Consider the following 27,852-nt stretch of genomic DNA (forward strand, 5'->3'; position numbering starts at 1 on the left):
CATTTACACAAGGATCCAAAAAGAAGCTCAGTGTTTGGGTGCCACACCAATTAACAGAATTAAATAGGATGGATCGAATTTCCATCTGCGAAGCCTTGGCCAAACGGAATGAGATAGATGACAGGAGAGGTGGTCAATTCTACTTGTTTTTTCAAATAGAGAGCACGACTTCTATGAGAGAGGCATTATGAAGTTATCCTTAAAATGGCAACAAATCATACAACAAAATGGTGAATATTTGGACAATCCGAAGCATGTTAAATAGAATCCTATAATTCATATAAAAATAATTGATTTCTTTTTCCTCAACAAATATAAAAGTACATTACAAATATAAGGCGAACTTAATAATATTTTTACTTCTTTTAAAAACTATACTTTTGGTAAAAAAAACACATTTCTGATAATTTTTAAATTTAGAGCAAATTTTGATTTGATTTCTATATATTGTGGATCTTCGTTTAATAGACAATTTAAGAATGAGGTCATCCATTGTTAGAGATTATAGTAAATTTTTATTTTATATACACTTTTTAATAAAATACAAGTTCAATTACTTACCCAATCCCTTTGGTACAATACCACTTTTAGCACGTGGATTCACAACCCAATAATAATATTTCAATGTATGCACCGTTTGGAGGACAGTGCTGACACGACGGACATTGCTGTAGATCTGTGTATCGCTTAGAAATTCGGTGGCCAGATATGAATATAAACGGGCCTGGACATTGGCCGGTGTATAAATCCATAAGGCTGGATTAAACAGGACATGGTCCAACAGCTGCCATGTCAGGAATGAAAAGCAAAACAGCTGCAATTCCAATCAAAAACCGTGGGAGAACAAAAAGAGAATAACAAAAATTAATTATTAAACATATTTCATAAAAATATTAAAATAAAGGTATAATAGAAACGTGTTTCAAAATCTCAATATATTACTCAAATCATATTATAAATATAACAAATTACAAAAAAGTTACAAATATTTTATATATATGTATATAACAATAATATTAAAAGGATATATATACGATTGTTAAATATTAAATATATACATACATGTTTATGCACAATGCAGTTGATTTTTTAGTTTATGATACATTCACATATCAAACAATTTAACGAAATAAAGGTAACAAATGAGAATTTGTTTCAAACTCGTTGCAATGTGGAACCGCAGCAGTATTTGATGGCGATTTATTGGTAGGAGGATTTTGTTTTTATATTTGAAAATCGTTTCATTTAGCAGCAGTTCACACATCATAACCACGAGCCATAGGATTGAGTTGTTGAGAGAGAGGGGGCGGGGGGAGATAAATGTTTTACAGGTTGCATTCCATCAAATAAAAGTAAAACAGCATGCACAGCAACAAAATTATACATTTTTCAAAATATAAATATTTTATCCATTCATCATTCGCAGAGTAGTTGTATATGTATATAGATGTATAAGGTATATCGTATATATCAGCGCATCAATTACAATCATGGCACAACAAAAACAACAAATCATATTGATGATTTTTATTTTTTTTTTCGTTTGAAATATGTAAAGAAATTAAAAGAAAATAAAAAATATAATTTAATAAAAAATCATATCATGAAAAATAGTTGTTATTTTTTATAGTAGCTATCTATATAATAAAATAGAATATTTTTTTAATTTAATAAAATGTTGTAGTTATAAAAACCATGTGTGAATATGGCAATAATGCATGACAATGATTTGATTAATTAAAATAGGAAAAAATCATCAGAATATTTTTTCATTAGTGTTGGTGTATGGCGTTTTTTTATTGTGGGTTTAGTATTTGAAGTGATAATAGAGTTATATATATGTGGGTGTAGTGTTTTTTGTTAATGGTGTTATATTTATAGTCTGAAATATTAGTGGAGTATTTGTTGAAAATTTCTCTTGTTTTAGAAAAATTTAATTCCATATTGATATAATTTTTGGGTGTGGTTTTAATATATATCAAATTAGAATCATATTAGAATTTGTGTTGATTCTTCTTACTGTAGGCGAGTTTTAAAAAAAAACGACGAATGATTTTTTGAGGACTGGACTTTAGCGTTACCGGAAAAAGTATTGGGAAATTGTATTCATAAAAAATAGTCCACGTTTGTTTTTTAGAATTTCAAATTTCTTTGATTTGATTCAACACGTCAATAACAAACATGTTCTTAAATTAAAAAAATGTGTAACAAATTAATGGTGTAGCAAAATAGAGTCATTTCTTACAATTAACAATTTTTAAACAGTCCTCAGCTACATGGGTTATTATTGGTGTTGAGTTTTTACGTAAAAAATCTTATAAACATAGCAATTTTGTATAAAGATCCTAGTTTCAGAAAAATCAATTTGAACTGGAAATTAAATAAGCCGTTGCACTCGCTTGGGCACAAAAGAAAGAAAACAAATAAAAATGCTGTTTAGTTCGCCGGGTCGAAGGAGTTATAACGTCCACAACTGGATATGTGTATGTATGTGCATAATTTTTCAATACTGTGAGGATAAATTAAAATACTCATCTAATCGCAATCAGATTGGCAAATTGGGACCTTGAATGTCCATTTGACGCGGGAGACTTGTAATGAGGACTATCAGAAACATGGACTGAAACTGTTTTGTATAGAAGTTGTTAACCCATCAAGGTTCTGCAATGCCAAAAACGCAACTACTTCGTAATGCGGAATACGTCAAGGATCATCAAAATATTCAAAAAAAAAAAAAACCGACTGACGATATTTATAATTTTTTGAAGGAAGTTTTGCCAAACAATGAGTACCAAAAAAAAAAAGTATCAATCGGTGTTGCCGACATATATACCCGGAATTACACACATGTAAAATTTACAAGTTTTTAAAATATTGATCCTTGATGGGGGGATGGATACAAGAAGGAGAGGACCGACGGGTCTCACCTTCGCACACGATCTAAACTTGATTTGGTTCGACTAAATTAGATACATTAAAATGTGACCCTTTGTGGGGGAGGTGCCAGAAGAAGAGGACCAATTAGTCCCATATTCAGACTTGATCAAATCTTGATAAAAAAAATTGGGGGAGGCACCAGAAGGAGTGGCTCAATGGGTCCCATCATCGGACTTGATCTAGGATTGGCAAAGATAATAGGTTGTGTAAAGTATGGTTCAAATCGGACAATTCATTCGACTGATATAGTATTTATAAATATGGACAATTTTGACCATTCGTTGGGGAAGTACCAGCAGGGGTAGAGCAATGGGTCGCATTTTCGAATTGCTTCGTAAAGATAATAGGTTGGTTTGCATCAAATCGGACATTTTATTCACATAATATTGAATTTATAAATATTGAAAATGTTGACAATTTGTGGTGGAGGTACCAGAAGGCGTGAAACAATGGGCCAATAATACGTTTTACAGAGTTTGGTTCACATTGGACACTACGATTGGCATGATATTACAAAATTAATTTTCGGCAAAATATTGAAAATTTTTGGGGGAGGTACTGGAAGAAGTGGACCATCTTCGAAGGTCGGTCACTCCCTTTGAGAGTTATCGTGCGCACCAGCCGGCCTGACAGGCGGACGGACATTTGTAAATCGACTCCAAATTTTCTGAAACGGATTTGGTCCAAAAAAACATGGACCAATATCTCTATGACATGACATGACACACTTTTCCCGTATCAAAGTGGATATACCATCAATAGCCATGAGAATGAGGACATATATATATATATATATATATAACTGCAGACAATTCGGTTGAAAACCTGACTACAATTCTAAACATACCGAATAATGCAGAGTCTAGGCTTACCCCGAAACATAGGCAAATTTTTTTGGTTCGGATATTTTTTATGCAATAAGAATCCAATATGTAATATTACAACCAATTTAGTCAAAACGGTAGCCCAAATCCCCAAAATTCCGATTTTTTTGGATTTGGTCTTACATGAAAATGCATCAGTATTGACAAACTGTTCGTAGGAGAATTTGCTCCCTACTTAGAATCCTAAATTCTCAATTCTGGTTAAAAGTCGTGCCTAAACTCCCCAAAATACTGAAATTTGGAAGAAACCGCTATTTGGGACTAACTTTAAATGGGGACCAATATCGATTTTTTTGGTACGAAAGTGCACAAGTGGACAAAATCCCTAAAATACGGAATTTTGGACTTACTGTTATATAGGAGTATACCAATATTCATATTTTTGTTATGAAGAACCCGATGAAAACCCAAAATATCCAAAGGGGCTGAAAACGTGATTAAAATACGTGAACCGATATATATCAAACATCCTAGAATATGCATTTGAAAGCTCTATGTTAAATATTGCGAGCTTCCGAACTTCTGGAATTTCTAGGGAATATTTCCAGGTATTGCAAACGGAATGACAAAAATGTTTATAAGATCGTAACAGATAATTATTTTCATGTACCTATGCGTGTGAAGCCTAAGCAAAAAAGCAATCAACCGTGTTGGTCTTCGAACATGGTCCAATTCAAACGCGTTTTTAGATGTTTCTTTGATAAAACAATCGATAGACGAGCTAAATTCAACGAAAGTTGTTTGTGAAAGAAGCTCTTCGAAGCAATTTTTGGCGATTGTTCCGTTGGGGTCACATTGTTTCTACAATTGGGTTGAGGGCCTGACAATGTTCATGAATTCTACATTGAAAATCAATAAAACCATTTTGGTGATAAATAGCGCAGATGTACAGTCTGGTCGATCATATGATATCCCACCTACATTTACAAATATCCCGTTTTCCCGTATATAATATGCAGTTTTTCATTTTGCTAAGTCTAGGCCCATTGTACCCGTAATATACTGTCTGGCAATTTTGTTATGTTTGGGTTCCAATTGCGTCCGGCAGAGCGATCAGGAAAAATGACAAAAATAATGTTTTGGCCAGTATTTTGGCTACAAATTATAATGGAAAGGCATTACCTAGTCTGAATCAGCTAGTTGAGATATAGCGATCGGTTTACTCATAGGTGGGTCTAGGACGACTATTTTGCTACGTTAGAAACTAGGATCACGTTGTGACAGATGTGAGGTATAGATAGAAAATATGGCTTCGCTTTAAAAAATCGAAATTAAAATCGGTAAGGCCTTTATATATCAGCAACGCTGGCTGCGATTTTAGTGATATAGGCCCACTTAGTATTTTTGTCCCATTTATAACATTCGGTTTTCATCATTTTTTTTGATATGGGAAATTTTTCTTAAGGTGACATGCATTTATGCAATTTCTATGATTTTGTGTCGCTTGTAGTCCATTACGTATATAAGATCGTTGATTTTTGTAAAATATCTTAAATTATTGTATATGTTCAACCTTTCCCAAAATACATCTCTGAACTCAATTTAATTAAAATTCGACATCTTTTCTTGTGACCTGTACAATAATTACTTCTCTGGTAGATATTCTCATAAGTTAATGGGATTTTTACATGCCTTTTTCGAACAAAAATGATTGCAATTGTAATTCTCTTCCGCATATTCACAACTCACATTTAAAGCAACTACACGGCGCGATAGCAAAAAAAAAAAAAATATAGCGGATTTCTTTAATTTTTTGTTGTCATGTTACACAATACGATACTGGACAACAGCGAATTAAAATGTCACTTGAATAATTGACAGAAGAATTAAAAAGCTGAATTTAAAATATTGAAAAAAAACTCAATAAATGGAAAAAATGAGAAAACAAATAAAAAAAATTGGCAAAAGAAGAAATGTATGCGAAATATCAAGTCAAATAAATATCATGGGAGTAGAGGGGAAAGGAAGGGGACAGATAAAAGGTTAAGCAAAGTAAAAACATGGGTATTCACAAGCAACTCAATATACAAAAAAATAATTGGCAAATGATTGAAAATAAAAGGAAGAAGAAAACGTTTTTACAGTTTATATAGCAACTTCTACATACGTACAGACAGACAGATAAATTGGTCAAATTTACATGGACATATATATTTGTTGGCATATTTGTAATATATAGTATTTTTTGATATATACGCTGGTTACACAACATTTACGGTAACAAAAATAAACACTAAAAATATACTTTAAATACTTGTACTACAATTTTAATTTTTTGTATCTCAAATATACTGATTTTCAAAAGCTATCTATAATTTACTTTTTACTTTAACAACAAATTTATTTTTTTTTACTCTACATTAATTTTGTTTTTATTTTTTTTATAAATAACGAAATTAAAATAGAAACATATTTTTTTGGTTATTAATTTTTTTGTTTTTTTGTTAAATAGATTTTCACCTGGTAGAACTGTATTTGTTTTATTGGGTTGTTGGTTTTAAAAATTTGTTTGGTATATTTTTGACAGTTACAGAAGTCGGCAGGTGTTTTGTTTTGTATTTTTGTGATTTTTTATTTTCGTTAAACGAAAAATATGAAAATTTATGTGGTCGTGATGGTTGTGGTGGTGTTGGTATTTGACAGGTTTCAATTTCATAGCATTCAATAAGAATTTTAGTAAGAGGAAGGAAAGTAGATAGCGATTCAGGTGGGTCATAGCAACAATTTCGTTATACAATTTAACAAAAATCGTTAGATCGAATAGAGGCCAGTATTGGGTTTGTTTTGGTTAAGTTAATGTATAAAGAAGAAGAGAGAAATGTAAAAAAATAGTGTAGACAAAAAATTAGTATAGAGGTATCTATATATAAAAAATTGTTATATATATTCCTTAAATATTTTCATCTAGAAAAACAAATATTTGAACAATGAAAATTGTCATCTCATCAACAACAGCAAATGAATGTACGATAAAGAATGAAATGCGAAATACACGACAAAAACAAATGCTTAATTAAAATGTTTAAAATAAGTATTTTTTAATGAAGCTTAACATAAATGTGCAAAACGTCACGAATGACATGCGAAAGTTATGTAAAAAATGAAATATAAATTGGGATAGGTTAGGTGTTTTTTTTATTTTTGTAGATTTTGTTAAAAGGGAACATCTGTGTGTATGGGTAAAGTCCATTTGGTTTGGTGGTACATTGTGACGCATGATTTGCTAACACAAATTCCCTAATTGTGGTACAGTGTGACGTATGATTTATAAAAATGAAATACCTTATAAACTGAAATTTCCTGATAAAAAAGAAACTATATTGAAAGAGTTTATAATTAAGTTGTTGGTTATAAGTAATTTTATACTACATTTTAAAATTTCAATGTGAATAAGTCAACTGGAAATTTCTCAGACTGGCGAATATATTTCTAGGAAAATTAAATCAGTTTCATTTTTGATTTGTTCAAACCCTAAATAAGACTCGGGTGTAAATTTAACATCTATCGAATTATCAGTCTAGGAATAATACTATTGTGAACAAAAAAACTGAATTAATTCCCTGTTGAAAAACATTTTTAATGAAGGGGACAAACACTTTTAAAGCAGAGCCACGAAGTCGATATACACATTAAAGACTCAAATGTAGATATTAGCGATGAAAATATTAAAGAGGAGCCTTTATCGAGGACATAATATCGATGTCGAAAACAAACAATTTTATCGACTTTTAATGACTTGGTGAAAAGGAAAGGTTTACATAATTTTGTTGTTGTTATAAGATTAAAGAAAATACCCTATTTTCGACAGTGGGCGTTAGCCGCTCACTGGGAATCTGAATCCAAAAACCGAGTAGATTTTTAGTTTTTGAGTAACATTGCCAAATAGAGCCAACATTTTTTTTACGAACAAAATTTTATAAGCCATTTAATTTTCTGCACTTGAATGATAGCATCTGAAAAAATCCATATTTACGAATATATTTGATGATTATACTACAAAATAGTTTCTACATAATAGCTCCCGATTATTTTAGGACTCAAGACGCATTTTCCAAATGCTAATCTAATTTTTCAATAGATATACACATTTTTTTCTTCGTCCAAAAAGTTCCGTTTGGCAAAAATGGATGGGTCATTCGACGGCAGCATTGACCTGGCACCAATCGACTTACACCAATAGCAAGTAAGCAAGTGCCAATCGGTACCAGAAGATGTAGACCAATGGGACTTGACTTGGTAAAAATAATAAGTTGTACAAAATTTGCATTAAACTGAATAATCCATTGGCCTGATGTTATAACATGAATTTTTAGCACAATTGTGACCACTTAGCGTGGGAGGTACAAGTAGGAATGGTCCGATATTCACCATATTCGAACTTGAACTAAGTTTGAAGGAAATATTATGATGCACAAACATTTGATGAAATCGGTTATACCCTATGAGAGTTATTGTGCGCACCAGCCGGCCAGACAGATGGAAGGACGTTAGAAAATCGACCCCAAATTGTCTGAAACGGATTGGGTCCAAGGAAACAGGGAGCCAAAAAACAATATTGCGATGAGGCACATTTTTGCCGTAGCTAAGTGTATATATCTCATTAGCCATAAGGCTGAGGGTATAAAAATTCCCCCTTTAAAGAGGATCCTTCCAAAAAAGAATCTCAAAAAATCAAAATTTATAACTAGGATTATCCTTTAGAACTTTGTTGTAAAAATGGTCCTTCAGAAAGAATCTCCAGAAAAGGATCGTAAAAAATCTAAAGAAACATGGAGTCTAACATCAATATTTCGGTGAGGCAAATGTTTACCCTATCGTAGTGTATATGCGCTCATTGGCCATAAGGCTGAGTGTATAAAAAAGGACGATCAAGAATTTTCGTTTCCAGAAAATTATGTCGAACCATTGAAACCCCTTACTTTGGAGGTGTCTTAATCAGAATAGAAAAAAATGTTTCGCCAATATGTTAGAGCTTATGAAAAATGGTATAACTTATGCTGGAGAATACATTGAAAAATAATAAAGCCATTATTGATCTGATTTGAATTTCTCAAAGGGGATTGGCGCTGGAAACTATCATTTGCCTCAACATTAGGTTTTCAAATTCGAAAACGAAGTGTATGAGTCCAAAAACAACTCGACTGTAACTCCAAATACAAAATAAAATTGTGGGTAAGAAAAGTCCTGGATATTTTGAAACCGATAATGGGTGGGTCCACTTAAAGTTTTTGCCATTTTTACTATATTTTAAATAATATGGTGGGCTGAATCGAATCAATTACATCTGAAAAAGTGTTTGAAATGATAAAATGCCTATGACGTATATGTTTTGTGGAAGATATATCAAAGCTTTAACCAATCTGTGGCGGACTATAATCATAACAAGTGGAAATTTCATTTTAATTTTACTGATTCCTAAACATATCGATTGATATAAATCATATGTCAACTAATTTACATACTATGGTTCGTATTTTAGATTACTTCCAACTAAAAACATATTCTCCTATATAAGTATTTTCCTATATATGTGTAACAGAGAAAATGATTTTGAAAATGAAATGCCAAGAGTATGAAGAAGTTTTCTGGGAAGAAAAATGTACGAGTATAATAACTCCTACGATTGAGATCATGATAAAATGTCGATGATGACATTATGAACTTGAATACATTTATCTATAGAAAAAATACATGTAGTTTTGTTTTTTGTTGTTGAATTGTTAGCAAAAATATGTATATAAAAATGTATTATATCAAAAAATCATCATTTACTCGTTTAAAGGGATATCGTAAGCCCAGGTTTAACTGTTGTGTTGTTTCGGTCGGTGTTGTTTTATTTTTATTGTAGTTGTAGTTGTGGAGGTGTTCATGTGTGTTTGTTTGGTTTTTGGTTATTTTGGTTAGAATTGCAAAAAAAGAAATTTAAATATTCGTAAAAAATCAACAAATAAATCAAAACACAAAAGAAAACAAAGAGGAAAAGACGAAAAAACAACAACAATAAGAATTTCAGTAAATTCTATATCACACACACACATCAATCAAATTGAAAATTTATTTTCTTATTTATTATATGAAAAGAATGAAAAAAGTATTTTTTCTGGTTAAATGTTAGTTAGTAAATAGAAGATAAAACATTGTCATGCATTAAAGGAATGATTTCAAATCATCATCATATTTTTTTCTTCTTAGATTTCTTTGTATAACAAATTAAAATGTAATTATTTCCATTATGGTATACTAAAGAAAACAAAACAACACACAGACACATGTATTGAAACATGCTTTTCATTTAAAAAATTTCTCTTTTTCGTTAAACAAAGAAAAAAACTAAATATTTATTTTAATTGAAAACTGATCGTTTATCACAATCAATTTAAATCAAGAAATTATGGAAACTAAAAAAATATTTTTTGTTGGTTTTAGAAAAGCCAATTAGAACAAATATGTTTTTCTTGGGTAATTGTTTTTGTCTACTATTTTTAACATTTATCTTACCTGTTTGAGCAATAAATCACTGTTGGCCGAGAGACATGTGACCAGGTATTTGGTTAGATTTAGGAATGATCCCAATACTTCGAGCGTCAGATGTTCCCGCGACGAACGTTGCAGCATAAATGATATAACTAAGAAACCACGATTTTGTATCATATGCTGCTGTACGGTTTGTGAGGTTTCAACAAGTTCACAAATGAAACCTAACAGTTTGGAACTGGAAAAAAGGAAGAAAACATAAACATTTGATTAAAATTCATAATAATTTACAATTAAAAAAAGTTGATGTCAATCTGACGAACACGAGGAGTTTGATGCCCAATTTACTTAAAATCGGCCGAAAATATATATGGAAGCTATATCCAAATATGAACCGATTTCAACGAAATTTCTCACAGGTTAGGTTATTCGTGCAAATCGAAATATATATGTGGACTTTGGTGTACCATTTACTTTAAATTTGACGAAAATATATAAGGGAGCTATATCTAAATCTGGACCGATTTTTCCCAATTTCAATAGGGTTCGTCCTTGGGCCAAACAAATGAGCTGTGCCAAATTTCATCTAAATCGGATTATAAACGCGACCTGTACTTTGTTTACAATTTAACACAAACAGACGGACGGACTTGCATAAATCGACTCAGAAAGTGATTCTATGCATATTCTCAAAAGGAACTATGGGTCTATCTCGTTTCCTTTTGCCTGTTACAAACATATGCACAAAGACATTATACCCAGTACCACAGTGTGGTAAAGGGTATAATAAATGTGCATTAGGACCAGTAGACGTATTATACATATTTTAGATATAATGTTCATACGCCCGCATACATTGTAATTAATATCAGTCATACGGCACAGGGGCCTGTAGTATTTGCAATAAGATGTCGGCATTAGAATTACATAAAAATTACTATCAAAATCAGGCTATACAATGTTTCACGTAAGCAAAATGATGACCAAATGCTCCATATCTGGCTCATAAATTTGATTTGAAAAATATTTTGTCGTACAAAGTGCAAAAGGACAAATTGTATAATAAAAATGGTATCCAGAAATATGGGAGACAGAGACTTTTCAATTGGTTTGCAGATACTATTCAATGCATAGAACTGGTGTTGCGAAATACAAATAGAGTAATAAATTTTGAAAAGAAGAAAACGGCATTAAGTTCTACTGGGCCGAAGTTGATATATCCATATTCGAGTGATATCGCATTTTTTTGTTTGGGAGAATCAAAGTTGTGTTACCTGTGCTAAAAGTATGGATCAGGATCTTAAATATAAGGCGGATATGATAAAAAATATATGTGAAACATGGACTTTTCTTTACAATTTATTTTCTTGAAATATTTTATACTCTGAAAAGCCGAAACTGCGACCTTTCATGTATCTAAGACCACCAGGATCTTTATACAGAAACGGCGTAAAACCTTGGGTATAGATTGAAGACTTTCTTCTAGAAATGTTTTCCTAAGATAAATTAAAATGCAGAACCATCAAACTTGCAATGATAAATTGGAATTTTAAAAGGAAGGCTCTGTCAAAATTTGAGCATCCGATATAAAAATGTTTTTAATAAATTTTGAAGTTGGCGTATTAATATTGACAACACGTATACGTCACACGACAACTATGAGTTAATGTATTAATATTAATGTATTCCTCGGGAAGAAAATCGTTTTAAAATTCCAATTCCATGTACAGTAAAATCTCTACAATCCGGACGTCGATAATCTTTATTATCCGGTAATCAGCACTGTACTTGACAACTTATTACGTATTTTGTAATACGGATTGTTTGACAGCATTTGACTCAAAAATCCGGATATTGATGATACATTTTTTTGTATAAGCCTTTTTTATTAAAATAATTGCATATTTTAGTGAAAGTTGTATTTATTGCATTTAAGGTTAGGATAAACCGAAGTCTATGTCAAAATATGGGCCTATATTCAACATTTCCTGCGAGGAGGTCATTTATATTTTGAGAATTTGAAATGCCAAGTGATATCTACTTTGGCTATAAAATGAGGTTCAGACCTTCGATATAACTGAACAGACGTATGTATAATATGTAAAGGCTCTTTATTAATATAGGGGTCTACCTAAGGGTACTACAGAATTATTTTGCTAAGCTGAAATCACAAAAATCTGAAATCACAATCTGGAACACATATCCCGAGAAGATTTCTGGTACTGATAAGCTTTTGTTCAAGAAAACAGTTAAAGCTGAACTTTCTCATAAGAAAAGTCTTCTACAAGAGTACAGACTTTTTATTCAAAACATTCCAAACAACCTTCTGAAAATTTTGCCTAAAATGAGACAGTTACCACGAATATTTAATATAAGTGGATCATGGATTTAAAAATATATATATTTTTAAGGCTCCCCCATAAAGGAGTACTCCCCGAATGGAGTATTCAATTATATCCATCGATTTCAGATCCTAATATTTTTACACGTCTACGATATATTTTTACAAATCCGAAAATAGTTTAAAAAGTTGTGCATGGGTTGTCAATTTAAATTTATTTTCAAGGTAACGTATAAGTATTGACAACATGTATACGCCACATGCCAACTACGATTTTTGAGCTGATGGGTAAATGAGAATATAATATAATTTGGTCAGCTAATTTATTCTTGCAATGGGACCAATTTTGGAGATCGTATGGATTTTTTGTTTTTTTTGAAAAAATCATATAGCCGACATACCAATTTAAATTTGTCATTAGGGTGGCGGATAAGTACTGAAAACACTTATACGCCACAGTTATGATGTTCTTGTATATACGTAATTTAAAATTACCTTTTAGTTACTTAATTGTTTCCTATGGGTTCTATCAACATATATTTAGTACAAACATCGACTTTATACAGGTTCAACCCCTCTGTTACCTCCGCCCAAATTGTAAAATTTCCTAACATTTAAAATGAATCGCCGATTCAATTATTTTTTTTCAGTTAACATAAATGACTGGCCAAAATGGGGAGTAGAATTGTTCGATTCCGACTACATTTGTAAAATTGTTCGATTCCGACAAAATACTTGAAAATCAATATTTTTAATTATACCCTTATGTCCACGATAACAATTTAAATAAAACCTCAATGTGGCGTATAAGTGTTGACAACACGTACACGTCATAATTATGATTTTTGTGGGGATATGTAATTATGAATGCAATTTTATTTATCCTGGTTGTTATATAGCTTCATCCCCTCTGGTATCTCTGCATAATTAATTTTTTCAGTTAACTTTAATAAAAAACAGACATGGAGCGTAAAATTTGTATATCTCGACTAAAAATTAATGCATTTTTTAAAACTTGGAGATCAATAGGCTTAATTTAATTTGAATAAATAATACAAATGATTATCACAGTTTCATTTATTACTCATACCCACATTCGCTCAATAATAATATTTCCATTGAACTTTTAAACTATAAAACCATTGGAAAAGTTTTCCATTGAATTCTTACATAACTTCTATATAAAAATAAGGGATAACCTTACCACAACAATAATAATACTACTACTAAAAAAAATAACAAAAACAACAACAACAGAAAGTATCATAACTTTATGATGACTCTTTAGCTAACCACCGGCACTAGAACGTCATCATTGTTATGAGTGGAGCGCACACAACATCTTCAAAGTTCTTCTTGATGATATTTTAGACAACTTCTTCTTCGTCGTCTTCTTGTTGAAGGCAAAGTTATACGAGACTTGAAGTTATTGTTGTTGTTGTTGCAGGGTGTGTCTCCTCACCCAAAGACACCGACCGATAGAATTTTTGAAAAACTTAAATACAAAACTTTTGTAGATAAAATATAAACTTACCATAACGTTGGATCACGTTTTATATCGCTAATACCCTCATGAGCCATATCCAATTGTGAGAAGAGTGGAAACAAAACTTGTATGCCACCAATTGAATTCAATGTACAGTGTATGGAATGTGTAACAACAGCCTTAACATCCTGGAAAAAGAGAGAAGAGCAGAAGAAAAACGAAAATTAGATAAATATAAAAAAAAACACACAAATGCAAAAATATGTAAAGAAATATTTAAAAGATTTGTCTTGAGATTTATTTAAATACTTTGTTTTGCTGTTGAAGTTACTTGGGGTAGTTTTTTTCGTTTTATTTCATTCTTTGTTTGACTTTGTAACCAAACAGTGCCTAGATGGTAGAGCTACACAGAGAGGCTTGCTTTTAAGTAGCTCCTTAGAGACTTAGCAGAATGAAATTCAAAAACAAAACAACGAAACAAAAAAATACATTTTCGGGGAATATGACAGACCACAAAAGTTAAAACTTAAGCCGAAAAAAACCCGGCATAGCAAACAATTTAACCTGAGGCGGAATGTGTCTCATTCCCCTTCCCCTTTGATGTTGTATTTCACCAGGGGTAGGGGTAATGCAATGACATAAATGTATCATCTACAAAAATTCTCCAGAGATTATAGTTCAAACAACAGCATCGAAGAGTAAAAGGGGGCGAAACCGGGAGAAATTTTGAAAACTTCAACTTGACTGTTGCCAAATTTAACTTCCGTAAAATTTCTTCGTTTCGTTTGCCGACTTTCGTAAGAGCATACAATTTTAATAATGCCTGTGCGCGCTCGATTGTTGTGTTTTGTGCCATGCGGTATGACTATAAAATAATGAAAAAAAAAAAACAACACAACAACAGTATAAAACTTTCGAGTTTCATGTCATGCAAATGAAATTCCTTAAGAAATATGTATGTAGGTATGCAAAACACGAAATAGTGTTGAAGAGCATTTCGGAATTGTAAAGACGGCTATAAAATACGTGAAATTTAACAACAGAAAAGTTCATTGAGAAATAAAGTTGCAACATCTTTTTTTTGTTATAGATCCGAGATAGAAAATGTTTTTTATTAATTTCCAAGGTGGCGTATAAATATTGACAACACGTATACGTCACATGGAGACTATGAGCTTTAGAGTAGAGTGTAGAGACAAATATGGAATTAATTTAATTCGTTGATAATATGTTTCCACACAAAGATTTGTGAAATTAGTATAACTAGAAAAAAATATGACGCTAAATGGGTACGCAAATAAATTAGAAAAATGTGAGTTATCAAGGAAGTTCTACAGAGCTATAAGAAATTTGTTTTTTTATGATTTTGTAAATGAAGAGACCTCATATCCACAGGTGGAATTTTTGGTAATTCATAAGAAGATTTTTTTCGAAAAATCGTCGTACGGAAGCTATTTTTAAATATCTTGGTTTGGTTTTTTTTTAAGTGATTATTTATACTCTTTCGAGTCTTGATGATCTAAATTTTGCAATAAAAAAGAAAACCAGGAGAAGAACCTACGTACCCACCATTATGCGACGCGTTTCGCCGTTGGTTAAGCGGCTCATCAGGCATATTGGGCAATGCGAAACTTGCATATGCGAATTAAATTCAAATTTGTCAAAGTTCGACATTTGTCTTCATTCTACTAACAGTCCTTTCCAAAGGAGATTTTTGTTGTAGCGATGGATTATTAATCCACACATCTACAATTGCTTCCATGGTATACACATGTTTTTGCGTAACCGTTTAGGAAGTGTGTTGATGGCTCAGAACGTTAAGTGGTCTGGGCAACATTTGTGTTGCTCCGAGGACCTACGTTCGAGACCTGGCCGTGCTCAGCTGAAATTAATTTTTGTTATTTGAATTTTGCCTTGTAAGTGATCATTTGGAAGTAATGTAAAGTGAATATTTATACTTTCGAGTCGAGCTTTGGAAGAACTTAAAGACAGAGATATCTATATTTACAAAATCTGAGATTAAGAAAAAAAGATTCCTATGAAATAATTTATGTGACTATCGTCTCGAGGAGACTAAAGCTAGGATTTTTTTTCTATGGCACCAATTGTTATAGTTATAATTTAAAATTTTTATATTTATATGAATTATTTTCTTCTTTTGCTACCTATAACTGAATATTATGCAGGACCATGGTGTCGAATTATTATTGACAATAATTACACGCCACGCATTTCTCAGACTTAAGAACATAATCCGATTTTCTATAAAGTAATAGCCTGTGGCCTTCTGGTATGATTTTTTTCTGACTCAAAAAAAAAAAAAAAATACTGAATGAATGAAGGATACTTGTTTGTTTTTTTCAGAATAATTTCTGGCATTCTGTTACAGAAGTCTTGACTACATTGTCCTGAAGTAATCACGGGTTCCGCCTGAGGTATAATAACGTCATCGAGTAGTCGTAATAAGTGGACCTATAAGAAGCTAACTTTATAGGAAGATCATTTTGAAGTCCTTCAGAATTAACGCTCAGGTATTCTATTAAAATAACATGTCTATAAAAGTCCTTTTGAACTTCTTCGTTAAAGGAATAATTTGGGACATTTTTGACATATTTTTAAGTAAGCTATTTAGCTCTTCTTTTTAACGAAACGTCCACTTTTATGAAAAAAAAAGAATTAAAAATTATTTGAACATGCTATGCTAGTGCTATGCTAGCGTATGACTAATGTCAAACTTATACACCACTGGTTATTTGCATAACATTTAACGCAAAGGATCAGCATTTCCCCTTACGAACATTATCCAATCATCTATAATATACTAATTTATGGTCTTCTTGCATGAAATTTTTCAAAATCGATGCATATGGCTATCTTCTATGTAGAACGACCAACTGGTTCTTTGTAATAAAGAACATATTTCACTTATGCGAGAAATTTTTTTTATTACAATAGAGAGATATTTATGGTTTATAAAAATATGCCGATCATCTTTATAAGGAATCTATTGGTAATTGCATGTGACGTATGATTACTGTCAACACTTATACGCCTCACTGATTTTTGTAGTTGCATGTGACGTATGACTACTGTCAACACTTATACGCATCAATGAACCTTTTTTTATGTTTATTAATAAACAAATATTTAACGTAATAATATTTTTAGTAATAATGTATTTCATACTTACTTGTAACATAAGTGCATGTGGTGTATGTACAAAATATGATACATTTCCTTTGGGTGCTGATTGTAAACATAGTTGGCCATCGGTTGCAACTGGATTATACATGAATACAATGGCATTCGATAGTTTGCCATCGTATAATACCTAAAGGGGTAAGGGAGAAAAAATAAAAGAAATTAGTAACAAAATAATAGCATTTTTTTAAGTTTTCATAATTTGTTCCTTCCTAATCGTAAACTGCCGTCTATATAAAGCTCACAAACTGGAATCTAATTAAATCGGAGGTAAAAACAAAGTATTTGGAACAAATGCAATATAACGACTAGCACCAATATTATGCTAACAAATAATTTTACATACAATATCAAGTTTTTCTTTTTAAATTTTTGTACTTTTATAATGTTTTAATAACTTTATAATTACATTTCTCTATAAATTTATATAATCAATTTGCAGTTTCCTTTTTTTGTTCTCAACGATTTTACAAATTCTTAATTTGTTGTCTACATTTATTTTAATTGGTCTCATTCTAAGTTATTTGATTGTACGATATAAAATTTGCATATTTAATTTTTTTCATTCTTCTTCTTTTGTTATTAAATACAAATCCTGCCACTAGCTTTAACCTACAACTAAGTCTATGCATTTTCTTTCGTAATTTTGTGATTTTCCATCTTAGTTAGTATAATAATGGCAGCCGCTTGAATGGTAGAAATCCCTTAAAGATCACAAAGCTTAAATAAGCTAGATAAAAATAAATCAAAAACGAAAAATGAATATAAACACACATACAGATAGGCACTCCATGTATATATGAGAGTGGAATTTAAGTTTATGACTCTGCATTATCTACATGAATACCTTGTGGTATTAGCATCAGAAGTGGTAGTACGTAGTAGGCGGTGGTAGTTGGCTGGATTGTTAGATTATGTGGTCATTATACACCTAGCTTGTGACTTTAGGTTGTGGGATTCCCAGTGAACACATGTTTAAGAATTTTTTAGTGATTTCAGTGGAATTTTTCGCTTGAAATACTTTGTAGATTTTTTAATAAATTTCAGATATTAAAATTAATTTTATTTTGACTTTTTTATTTTAATTTACAATGATTTTGAAACTACTAATAAATATCTTCCAAATTAACCTATTATACAGGTACATGGTGTCGTATTATTATGGACAATACTTATACGGCACATACACCTTGCATAAAAAGATCGATATTCAAGCCCTTTTTATAGAAAATAGCACATACACCTAGCATAAAAAAATCGATATTCAAGCCCTTTTTATAGAAAATGGTACAAGGTACGAGAATGTAAAATTGGAATCGAAAAATTGTCTTTAGAAGGGTTTGTTTAATCATGTTTTTTTAAGGATTCATAAATCAAATTTTCAGGACATTATTGAGTTCACTTCTGATGGAAGAAGAAGGAATTACCACAGCAGAGAAGCATGCAAAGTGCGGGTTTGTTTGCTGAATCCCTATCGTATTATATCGGAGGATGTTAAGAATAAAAAATCTTGATTTGTAATGTAAAATTTTAAACAAATTTTCCATAATAAAGGTCTAGTCTTCAAGAATGTTAATCGGTTTAAATCCCATATATCACTCTATTAACTAATCCTTCCTATCTTCTGCACAAAAATCTATCTATATAAGAACATCATGTTGTAATCCTAATAAGTGGACCAATAAGAATACCATTTTGAAGACTTCCAGAATGCATGCTCTGGTCTTGTACTAAAATGTCCGTAAGAGACCTTTTGACCTTCTTCGTTACAAGAATAACTTGGAACATTTTCCAACATCTTTCAAAGAAAGCCATTCAGCTCTTTTCCACATAAAAATTGTTCTGTATTTTATGAAATATTTATAAAAAATTTAAAGAATTGCAGAAAAGTCCTCATTTATTTAAAAAGGAAATAAAAATGATTTGAATACTTTAAAGTATATGACTAATGTCAGGACTTATACGCCATATATACATTTGTTTTTTTTTCTTTTTTTGCATACAAATTCTTGAAATAGAAGCAAAGGATCCAAGAATATGGCATTTACAAAATCGGAAAAAATTGACTGAACTGATTCGGTTGAATATATTTTGCCGACCACGGTAGATTCAAATCTAATTTAATATAGAGAACAAATAGTTGTCTATTGAATTCATACAAAATTCCGATTTTCTCCAATCTGACATTTTCTTAAGGGGGTAATAAATAAAAAGCATTATTTGGATATTGTAAAGTGCTCTGCTGGCGTATGATTAATGTCAATACTTATACGCCACATACAGCTCTGGTTATTTGCATAAAAAATTCTTAAAATGGACAAAATCGAAACTGATTTCTTCGCATATTTAGCCGACCACTAGATTCTAATATAATTTAGTATAGAGAATAGAATAGTTGTCTATGATAATTCTTATTTTCTTCAATCTTGCATCTGCTGAAATTTAGGTATTTTTTACGAAATTTTCAATTGGAATCCTTTGCAAGTTTCCCTTTCGATTTTTTGTTTAAATTCAACTTTAGCTTTGAATACACAATTTATTTGAGTTTGATTTTAACCGTAACATTGTATAACCCATTTTTGGCTCAATGTTAAATTGTTCACTGGGTTATTGCTTATATTTTATGTAGTGCCTGGAATTTAATAAATGTGTATATATGTGTGTGTGACTGCAACTGTGTGTATGGTGGCATAACGACATGTGAAACTATTTTATTTGCTTCTTCTCTATAAAATGGTGTGTATTTGAGAATGTGTTGGTGTATGCGTGTGTTCTATGTCCTTTGTGTGACATATATTGCACATAAAATGAAAATGTTGCTGCTACTATGGTAACAGTGGTAGTTAGCTGCTGGTTAGCTGGTTATTGTTTATACGGCTTGTAGAAATAAACAGAGGACAGTGGTTCAAATGTAAAACAACTTAATAGAAATAATTAAATAATTAAAAGTATGAAATCATAAAATAAATGTGTAAATCATTATATATATATATATATACCATCGAAATAACGATAGTCGAGGGACCGGCGAAATTGGTCGTTATAAGCGATATGTCTTTATAAACGATATCAACTAAAGGACATAACTTTTGATAAAGTCGTTTTAACCGATATATCGTTATAAACGGAATGTATATTGTAATAAATTAGACAATTGTACAAAGGTGATAACTTCAATACAGAATATCGATTCTTCTTTTTTAGCAAAATAGCCCAAGAAAACACCCCTATTATTTGCTTAATTTCAGGAGGATACATACATCAATATCATTATATATGCCCATGTGATAGCTCAGGATCATCTAACGTTACACATTCATAATTTTTATTTGGAAAACTATAATATTTTATCAAAATATTTAATTTCCAATATTTATTTTTTGGCTCTCCTTTCCTACCACTGTGCATTGAGTGCACACAAGCCGTAATAAAAATACATACTTAATATTGTTTTGGTATTCTTGTTTTTTAAATTGGAAAAAAAATATACGATAGAGAAGCCCATATTACATTTCAATAAAAATAATGAAATAAAAATACTATATGTACCTTCACAAAATGAAAACACACAAAAATAACGAAATCCATCGAATAAAATAATAAGGCAATTGTGTGCAATAAATTAAATGGAGCCAATTGGATGATACCTCTGTCATTATTGAAGTATAGATAAGGAACAAAATGTTCATTTGAATAAAAAAATTCAAAAAAATTTAATGACATTTAAAGAATGATGATATTCATTTGTTCCATAATTATTGTGGTTTTAAAATGTATATTTAAATTAGTACATACACATTTTTAATAATATAGAATAAGTTCAGGGAAATTTGATTCATATATTTCAATATCAGTAATAAATTCTGAAAATATAATTTCAAATTGATTTTCAAGATTTAAATTTTCCATGTTTCATATTTCTTCAGTGTAATTAATTGCTTCTTTCAAATTGATTTTGATTGTTTTTGATGCACTTTTTGTACATTTTAATTTACTTGAAAGCAATTTTTTGTTAACCACACACACAGATACACTTCAACCTATTGAATTGTTAACGGTCTACAATATAAAAATCAATTAACATATTAATTGGTTGAGGTAATTGAATGCTCTTTATATTAATTATATTTACAATAGTGTCATTGTACAAAGAGCGGGAGATTGAAAACAAAAAGAGTGGAGATTCTTTGTCATTTCTGATATTGACATTTTAATATTTAAAAGACATCGTATTTAAAATACAATTTAATAAGTCATGTCATATGTCGTTATTTCGATATTAAGTTCTGACTTCATTATTCGAGATAAAATATTACATTAGGGACCTATGCAACAAGATTTTGGAGATGAAAATTCTCTATGGGGATGAAATCCCTTGACCACACAGAGTTAGAGTTATGCCGTGATTAATTTGTCGCTGGTAATTCGATAGTGCGGCTATTGCAGGATATATCTGAGATTAAATATTTTCAGTATTTTTGTATGTTTCTTGATCGTCACTACTTTCTTGATAGTGGCTTATTTAAAAATAGCCTAGCTAACAATTTATTCCGATTTTTTTTTTTTTTTTTTTTTTTTTTTTTTTTTTTTTTGAATTATGAACGACATTCTGCGCAAGTTTCCGATTCTGATGCCGAAGAGGAAGAAAATTGTATGAAGGGCCCACGAATTCGGAAAGTTTGTCGTTTCTTTACGAATTCTAAAAAAAAAAAACAAAACTATTAAAAAAGGAATATTTTAACAATTTCGAACAAAAATCGAAAGTAACGTTCGATAATGGTCAGATAAAAGAAAGATTAATAAAAAATAAAAAGTTATTATATAACAGAGCTGTCGGTAAAAATTATTAGCTAGGAAGCCAAATATTAACCTCAAGATGAGGGAAACAATTTCAAATATAGCTGCTATCTTTAAATATCTTGACCAGTTGATATCCTGTGGTCTGTTGAAAACACGTTGAAGATCGAAATGTTTAAGATAGAGATTTCGAATATTGCATATACTCCTAGAATGTGTGGTATCTCTCCACATTGTGGTATAGCCCCCATATAACGTAGCCTCGCAATATTCGGTATTTTAGGAACGCTTGTCAACCGAAAACCCTGTAATGTGATATTATGGAATCTCATTGGTTAGATAATCTTCCTTTCAAAAAATTTTTAATATTGGTTCACTTTTTAGCCACTTGTAAATTTTAAAAATTTAAATTTCTATTGGCCCATTTTAAAGTACTGATTGAATGTATTATAATATACTAGCCGTCCGAAGAAAAATTTAAAATTAGAAAAATGGCGGACGTAGGAATTTTTTTCTTTAGAAAATCGTCTATTTTCGACCAAAAACCATGCTGAAAAAAGACAAGATTTTCACCGATTTTATGGATTTATCCTAGCTCATATGATAGTAGGTCCAGATTAACTTGTTAAAATTTGGAATCGCTTGAATTATTAGTTTTTGAGTTATCGTGTCCGCCAATCGCAAACACACTGTTTCGAGAAAAAAGCTTTAAAGTTTGAGAAGTACCCTTGCCGTCGCTTGATGTTGGCACAATAAATCGTCTTCATCTTGAAGACTTGTTGAGATTTTCTGTTGAAATTTAAAGAAACATTCTTGAATTTTTGTTTTTGAAACAGAGAAGGGCAGGGGTGTGGGTGATTCCCTTTAAAATTGATTTTGGTATTTTTCGAAAATCTACTTTTTCTTAGATACAAAAATCTGAAGGTAATTTTGTTATGCAAAAAGCTAAAGACAATGATTTTTTCAAAATTGACATAACAATTTGCTTTTGTGAATAAATGCCAACTTAGAAAATAGTTACGATATTGACCGATTACATTTATTCTATTTCTTACAAAAATATGAAGTGAATTTTTTTTTATGTAAATATTGAAATTTTAATGAGCTTCCGTTAAAATTGAAATAACAATTTGCTCGAAAATCTACTTTTGTCTTAGATACAAACATGAACTTTTAGAATTTTCCAACCTCTCACAGAACCTTATTTTATAATGAAATCGTTAATGCGGATTTAGGTCCTATATCCTGTAATTGATAAATCTAAGATTGTACATATGTATGTATACATGTACAAATATACATATAGACCAAATTTGTGTTAAAGGTTGTAGAAATCGTTTCAGCTTTAATTATAGCTTCCATATATAATTTTGTCCGATTTCATGTAAATGGAGCAGCTTAAAAAAAAAAAACATTCACCATATTGAAGCAATTCAGCCGGACATTATTTTACTATATTTTGCCGGTATCAGGAGACAAATATTTGGACAATATATAAAGTCACTAACATAGCCTAACAATCGAATTTTCAATTCCCGTAATAGAGTGTAAAGTAAACTCAAAAAATTTTGGTAATTTCGAAAAATTAAATTGAATTGAAAAATTGAAAATGCGTGTATCCTTTTCAGCAGGTTTTTTCTGTAAATTTACTACAGAACTCTTGAAACTATTTCAAATTAACTTTATGAAAAAAATTAGTTTCAATTAAACTTATTTCCTGAAATTCATTGAGTATGTAATCGTATTAAATTAATAATACGTTCAACGTAGTTTCAAACAAATAGACGATCATTTACTATTATCTTCGAAGTAATGATATAAAAAGCTAATATTAATTGAAAACAAGCAATTAACAGAAATTTAATTAAGTTTCAATTACATCATTATGCTCACACACACACTCACTCACACACATACACATTTCATATTAATTACAGAAGTTGTTTTTTGGAAAAAGAAAAGGTAAACGAGTTATTGGAAAAAAGTCTGAGAAAAAAATCAAATTAAGGTGTATAATATTACAAAGTCGGTTTAGTGGAACAAGAGGAGAAAAAAAGGATTGGATTTTCTAATTTGTATAATAGTCCTTTTTTTGACTATATTTTGGAATGGAGGTGAATATTAATGTATATTAATATTAAAACTTCAAATGGTTTGGTTTTACGAAACTTAAAACGTATTTTTAATATATTAAAAATGTGTATAGTTGATATACTCATGGTGTAAAGTGTTTGAAAAAGTTCGGCAAATATTTTCAAGAGGCTTAAAATTGTTAGGTCATTTGAAGACATAGAGAAATAATATAAATTGCCCTGCGTTTAAATGGATATATAATTTCCTAATGGATGACATTAATTTTTAAAGAAAACTTTTAATGTTATAGTTTTATTGCATAATTATGCTAATTAAATTAAATAACTTTATAGAAATACACCTCATTTTCCCTTCCTAAAGGATATGAATATTCATAAGTCCCTAATATGTGTGCTAATTTTTTACCTTTTTCCAAAAAAAGTATTTTACAATTAGTTTCTTTAAAATTTATTTTTTTCTTTTCACATATTTTTGTTAGCTAATTACAATAATGTAAGGATTTGAACTACTTGAAAAAGGATTAACATTTTTTATTTCTTTATAAATCCCTTCCCAGTATTGGGTTAATTAAAAACTACTTATGTATCCCTCAGCCACCCTTTTCAACTGAAATAAATCATTTTGAATATCTAAACGTTAGCTTCTTATGTTATGTCCTGTCATACGGCATGCCGACATTTGACGGATTGCTAACGAGACTTTCGACAGAGACCGAGACCACTTGACAACATGTATTTGACATTTTTAAGCCGATTTCAGAGAAAAAACTGAACCGCACACACAAATAATACATAACGACCACACACACTGCCACACATAACAATGATGCTGATGGACATTGAAAAACAAAACAGTAACAACAAACGAAAAACATAGGTCAATAAATAGAGTATCTTACGTTTGCAAAATAAGCCGATTTGGTATCAACAAACCACAGACCTTTCAAAATAATAAGTAGATGAATGGCTACGTATATAACAATTGTTGTTATTGTTGTTGTGGTTTTGGTTGTATAACAGCACGGCACGGGTCAAAATGATGACGGTAAGAATGTGGATTTATATTTGTATGGTATTTGTAAAATACCAAATAATGACCTTTTAATGTTGATGAGGGTTATTGTGAATTTTGACCAGTGGTTATTATTTCTGATGCATAGGTTATAACTGACATGAGGAGGTCGAGACTATATTCCAAGAGTTTTAAATTATTCTCAATTGGCGGATTACAAGACATGTATGTACTGAGTACTGAAAAAGTCGCTTTGAATTCTAAGAAAAAACTGGATATCATTCTTTAAACTTTTTGAATTTTGTAAAATAAAGAAAAGTAGACAAAAATAAGCAAAAACTTCATTAAGTTACTCCGGGCTAAGTTTATATGCATGCTAAGTTTATATGCATTCCTCAATCATGATATTCAAAATACATAAAATTAAGCACGACTACGCCAAGCTAAAATTCCACCAAAAGAAAACGAAAGCATGTCGGAAAGTTTCAAATTCTCGAACATGGGAATTTGTTTTATAGGGGTAATACCAAAATTTTTGGATTGGAGATTTTCTACCTAATGAGAACACAAAATTCCAAACTGCATTTATTTGGCTGGAAAACATGCTCAAAGTCCTTTGGAAGCTATAATTTTATTGTAGAAATAGATATTTGTCCACCCTTCAAAAATGGCTTTTACGGAATACCCAAGTTTTTTTTTTTGCAACTTTCAGAAATTGGCGTAATAGGTTAGAACGATAAGAGATCTGCCAACATTTTTGTTTTTCTGTGCATCTAGTTGGGTATCCAAGGTTCAGAGGATACAAAACTCGATTTTTATACCCAAGAGAGCAATGTAAATGGGGTAAATGTGGCTTCAATATTTGGTAACGCCCACCTTTTAGTATACCGATTGTCATATCTCGACTAGCTGAGTCGATCTAGATATGTGTGTCCTCCGTTCGTCCGTCTGTCCAGTATAATTTGTAAACACGGTTCAGGCCACAGTTATGAACTTTTGCATGTAGGACGGATTCGGGCCAAAGAAGACCATTTATGGTTTTGGTAATGATCAGTTAATATTTAGGGTATGAAATGGACCAAAAACTTAATTTTTCTCTGTTTTTCTGGTTGCTATAGATACCACAATTATGACCCGAACATCACGAAATTTTGCATGGACAAGATGATCAGGCCAAAGAAAAATCGTTCCATATTTAGCTGGTCAAATGGACCCTGACTTTTCTATGAAAAGTGGAAAATTTGGATTCTATGGCGTATGTATTTAGTCTTGAAGGACATAAACCCAAAAAGTTAATAGTATATCCAAGAACAGTTATTGAACTTTAAATATATACCAATTATATGTGTGTATGTGCTTTAATAAGGGAGTTATACGTAAATATTTAAGGTAGCTTACGTATTCTGATATGGTTCAGTCCTTCCATTACCACAGAAGGAAATATATCGCTGATGGTTAGGAAATTTTGCTTAAGGTTCCGGTTATGGTCAAGAAGATGAATATAATTTTCCGTTATGTTGAGATGATATTTCGGGGATGAAATGGACCGAAAACTTTATCTTTGTCTGATTTTCTAGTCGCTTTAGACGTCACAAATATCATCCAACCATCACATATGTTCCATTGGGATGGCGATCTGACAAACTAATGTCTTGATGATAAACGGGCAAATGAATCAAAGCCTTTTTGTGTAACATACCAAAATTTGAATATTATGGAGTACATTTTTACTCCGGAAACCATTATTCTGAGAAGATGCCACAGTGGAGCTGTTGACCTCTAATTGACCAAATGAGTAATATTACCCAGGCTCGGAATATACAGATGTATGGGGTATCATTAGGGTATGATATGTCCGGCCCCATTTTGGTTTCTATTAGGTCCATAATAGATAGACAAGTTTCTGTAGAATATTTGGACACACAATAAAACAATTTATATGACAAAAATTTTCATTTTCATTGTGAACCTTTGTGTAGGTTAGAAGTTTCAGAATGGCCCCTTTTCAGAAGTTTTACGAAGAAGACATTTGTTTCTACTGTGTCCATTGATCGAGCAATATTGTTAAATCCCTTAAAACAATCATTGTGAATCATTTGATAAGGTAGTTCATTCGATTTGCAGTACGAAATATAAACCGGGACACCATACATTTTATATATACGTGATCAGAATAAAATTGTATTGATTTTTATCGCTATTTGGGTACATTTTTCAACTGAGTTACCTCTAATTTGATATTTTGTGTGCTCATCTGTCGGCAAATATACCAACTAAAAATTCTAAATATTAGACCAATTTTGTAGGGAATCCCTCATATAAGGGTGCCTTCCACTATCCATTAGACGTTACTCCAGTTCGAAATTTTGGGATCAAATCTTTCTAGCTAGAATTTTCAATGTTGTACTCCCAAATTTCGATAATTTTAGGAATTAGTTACATTTTTCAAACGAGTTGGGTCTGATTTAAAATTTGGATTTTCATCGGAAAATCTTCTTTCTACCAAAAATTAAAATATAGGTCGATCTTTAGGTTCAGCCCTCTTTACAAAGGACCAACCCTATTTGTAGGTATTTTGATGATCATAGGCGAATTTTCTAACAAAAACGACTATATTTTAGGATAAC

General features: G+C 30.9%; 1 protein-coding gene across 1 annotated transcript in view; it reads right to left on the reverse strand.

The window, feature by feature from the left end:
* Positions 1–27,852, reverse strand: part of LOC133326235 (neurobeachin) — a 164,869-nt gene that overhangs the window by 58,317 nt on the left and 78,700 nt on the right. The window contains exons 10-13 of the mRNA XM_061534916.1: positions 17,313–17,453; positions 14,171–14,310; positions 10,320–10,533; positions 562–784 (exon numbers count right to left, since the gene is read on the reverse strand). Coding sequence (XP_061390900.1) covers positions 562–784; positions 10,320–10,533; positions 14,171–14,310; positions 17,313–17,453 — 718 coding nt within the window. The remainder of the gene's footprint in view (positions 1–561; positions 785–10,319; positions 10,534–14,170; positions 14,311–17,312; positions 17,454–27,852) is intronic.

This window comes from Musca vetustissima, unplaced genomic scaffold (genome assembly GCF_032173495.1).
Source record: "Musca vetustissima isolate MV318-11 ecotype Yass unplaced genomic scaffold, APGP_CSIRO_Mvet_v1 utg2907, whole genome shotgun sequence".
In the NCBI taxonomy this organism is placed as follows: Eukaryota; Metazoa; Arthropoda; class Insecta; order Diptera; family Muscidae; genus Musca; species Musca vetustissima.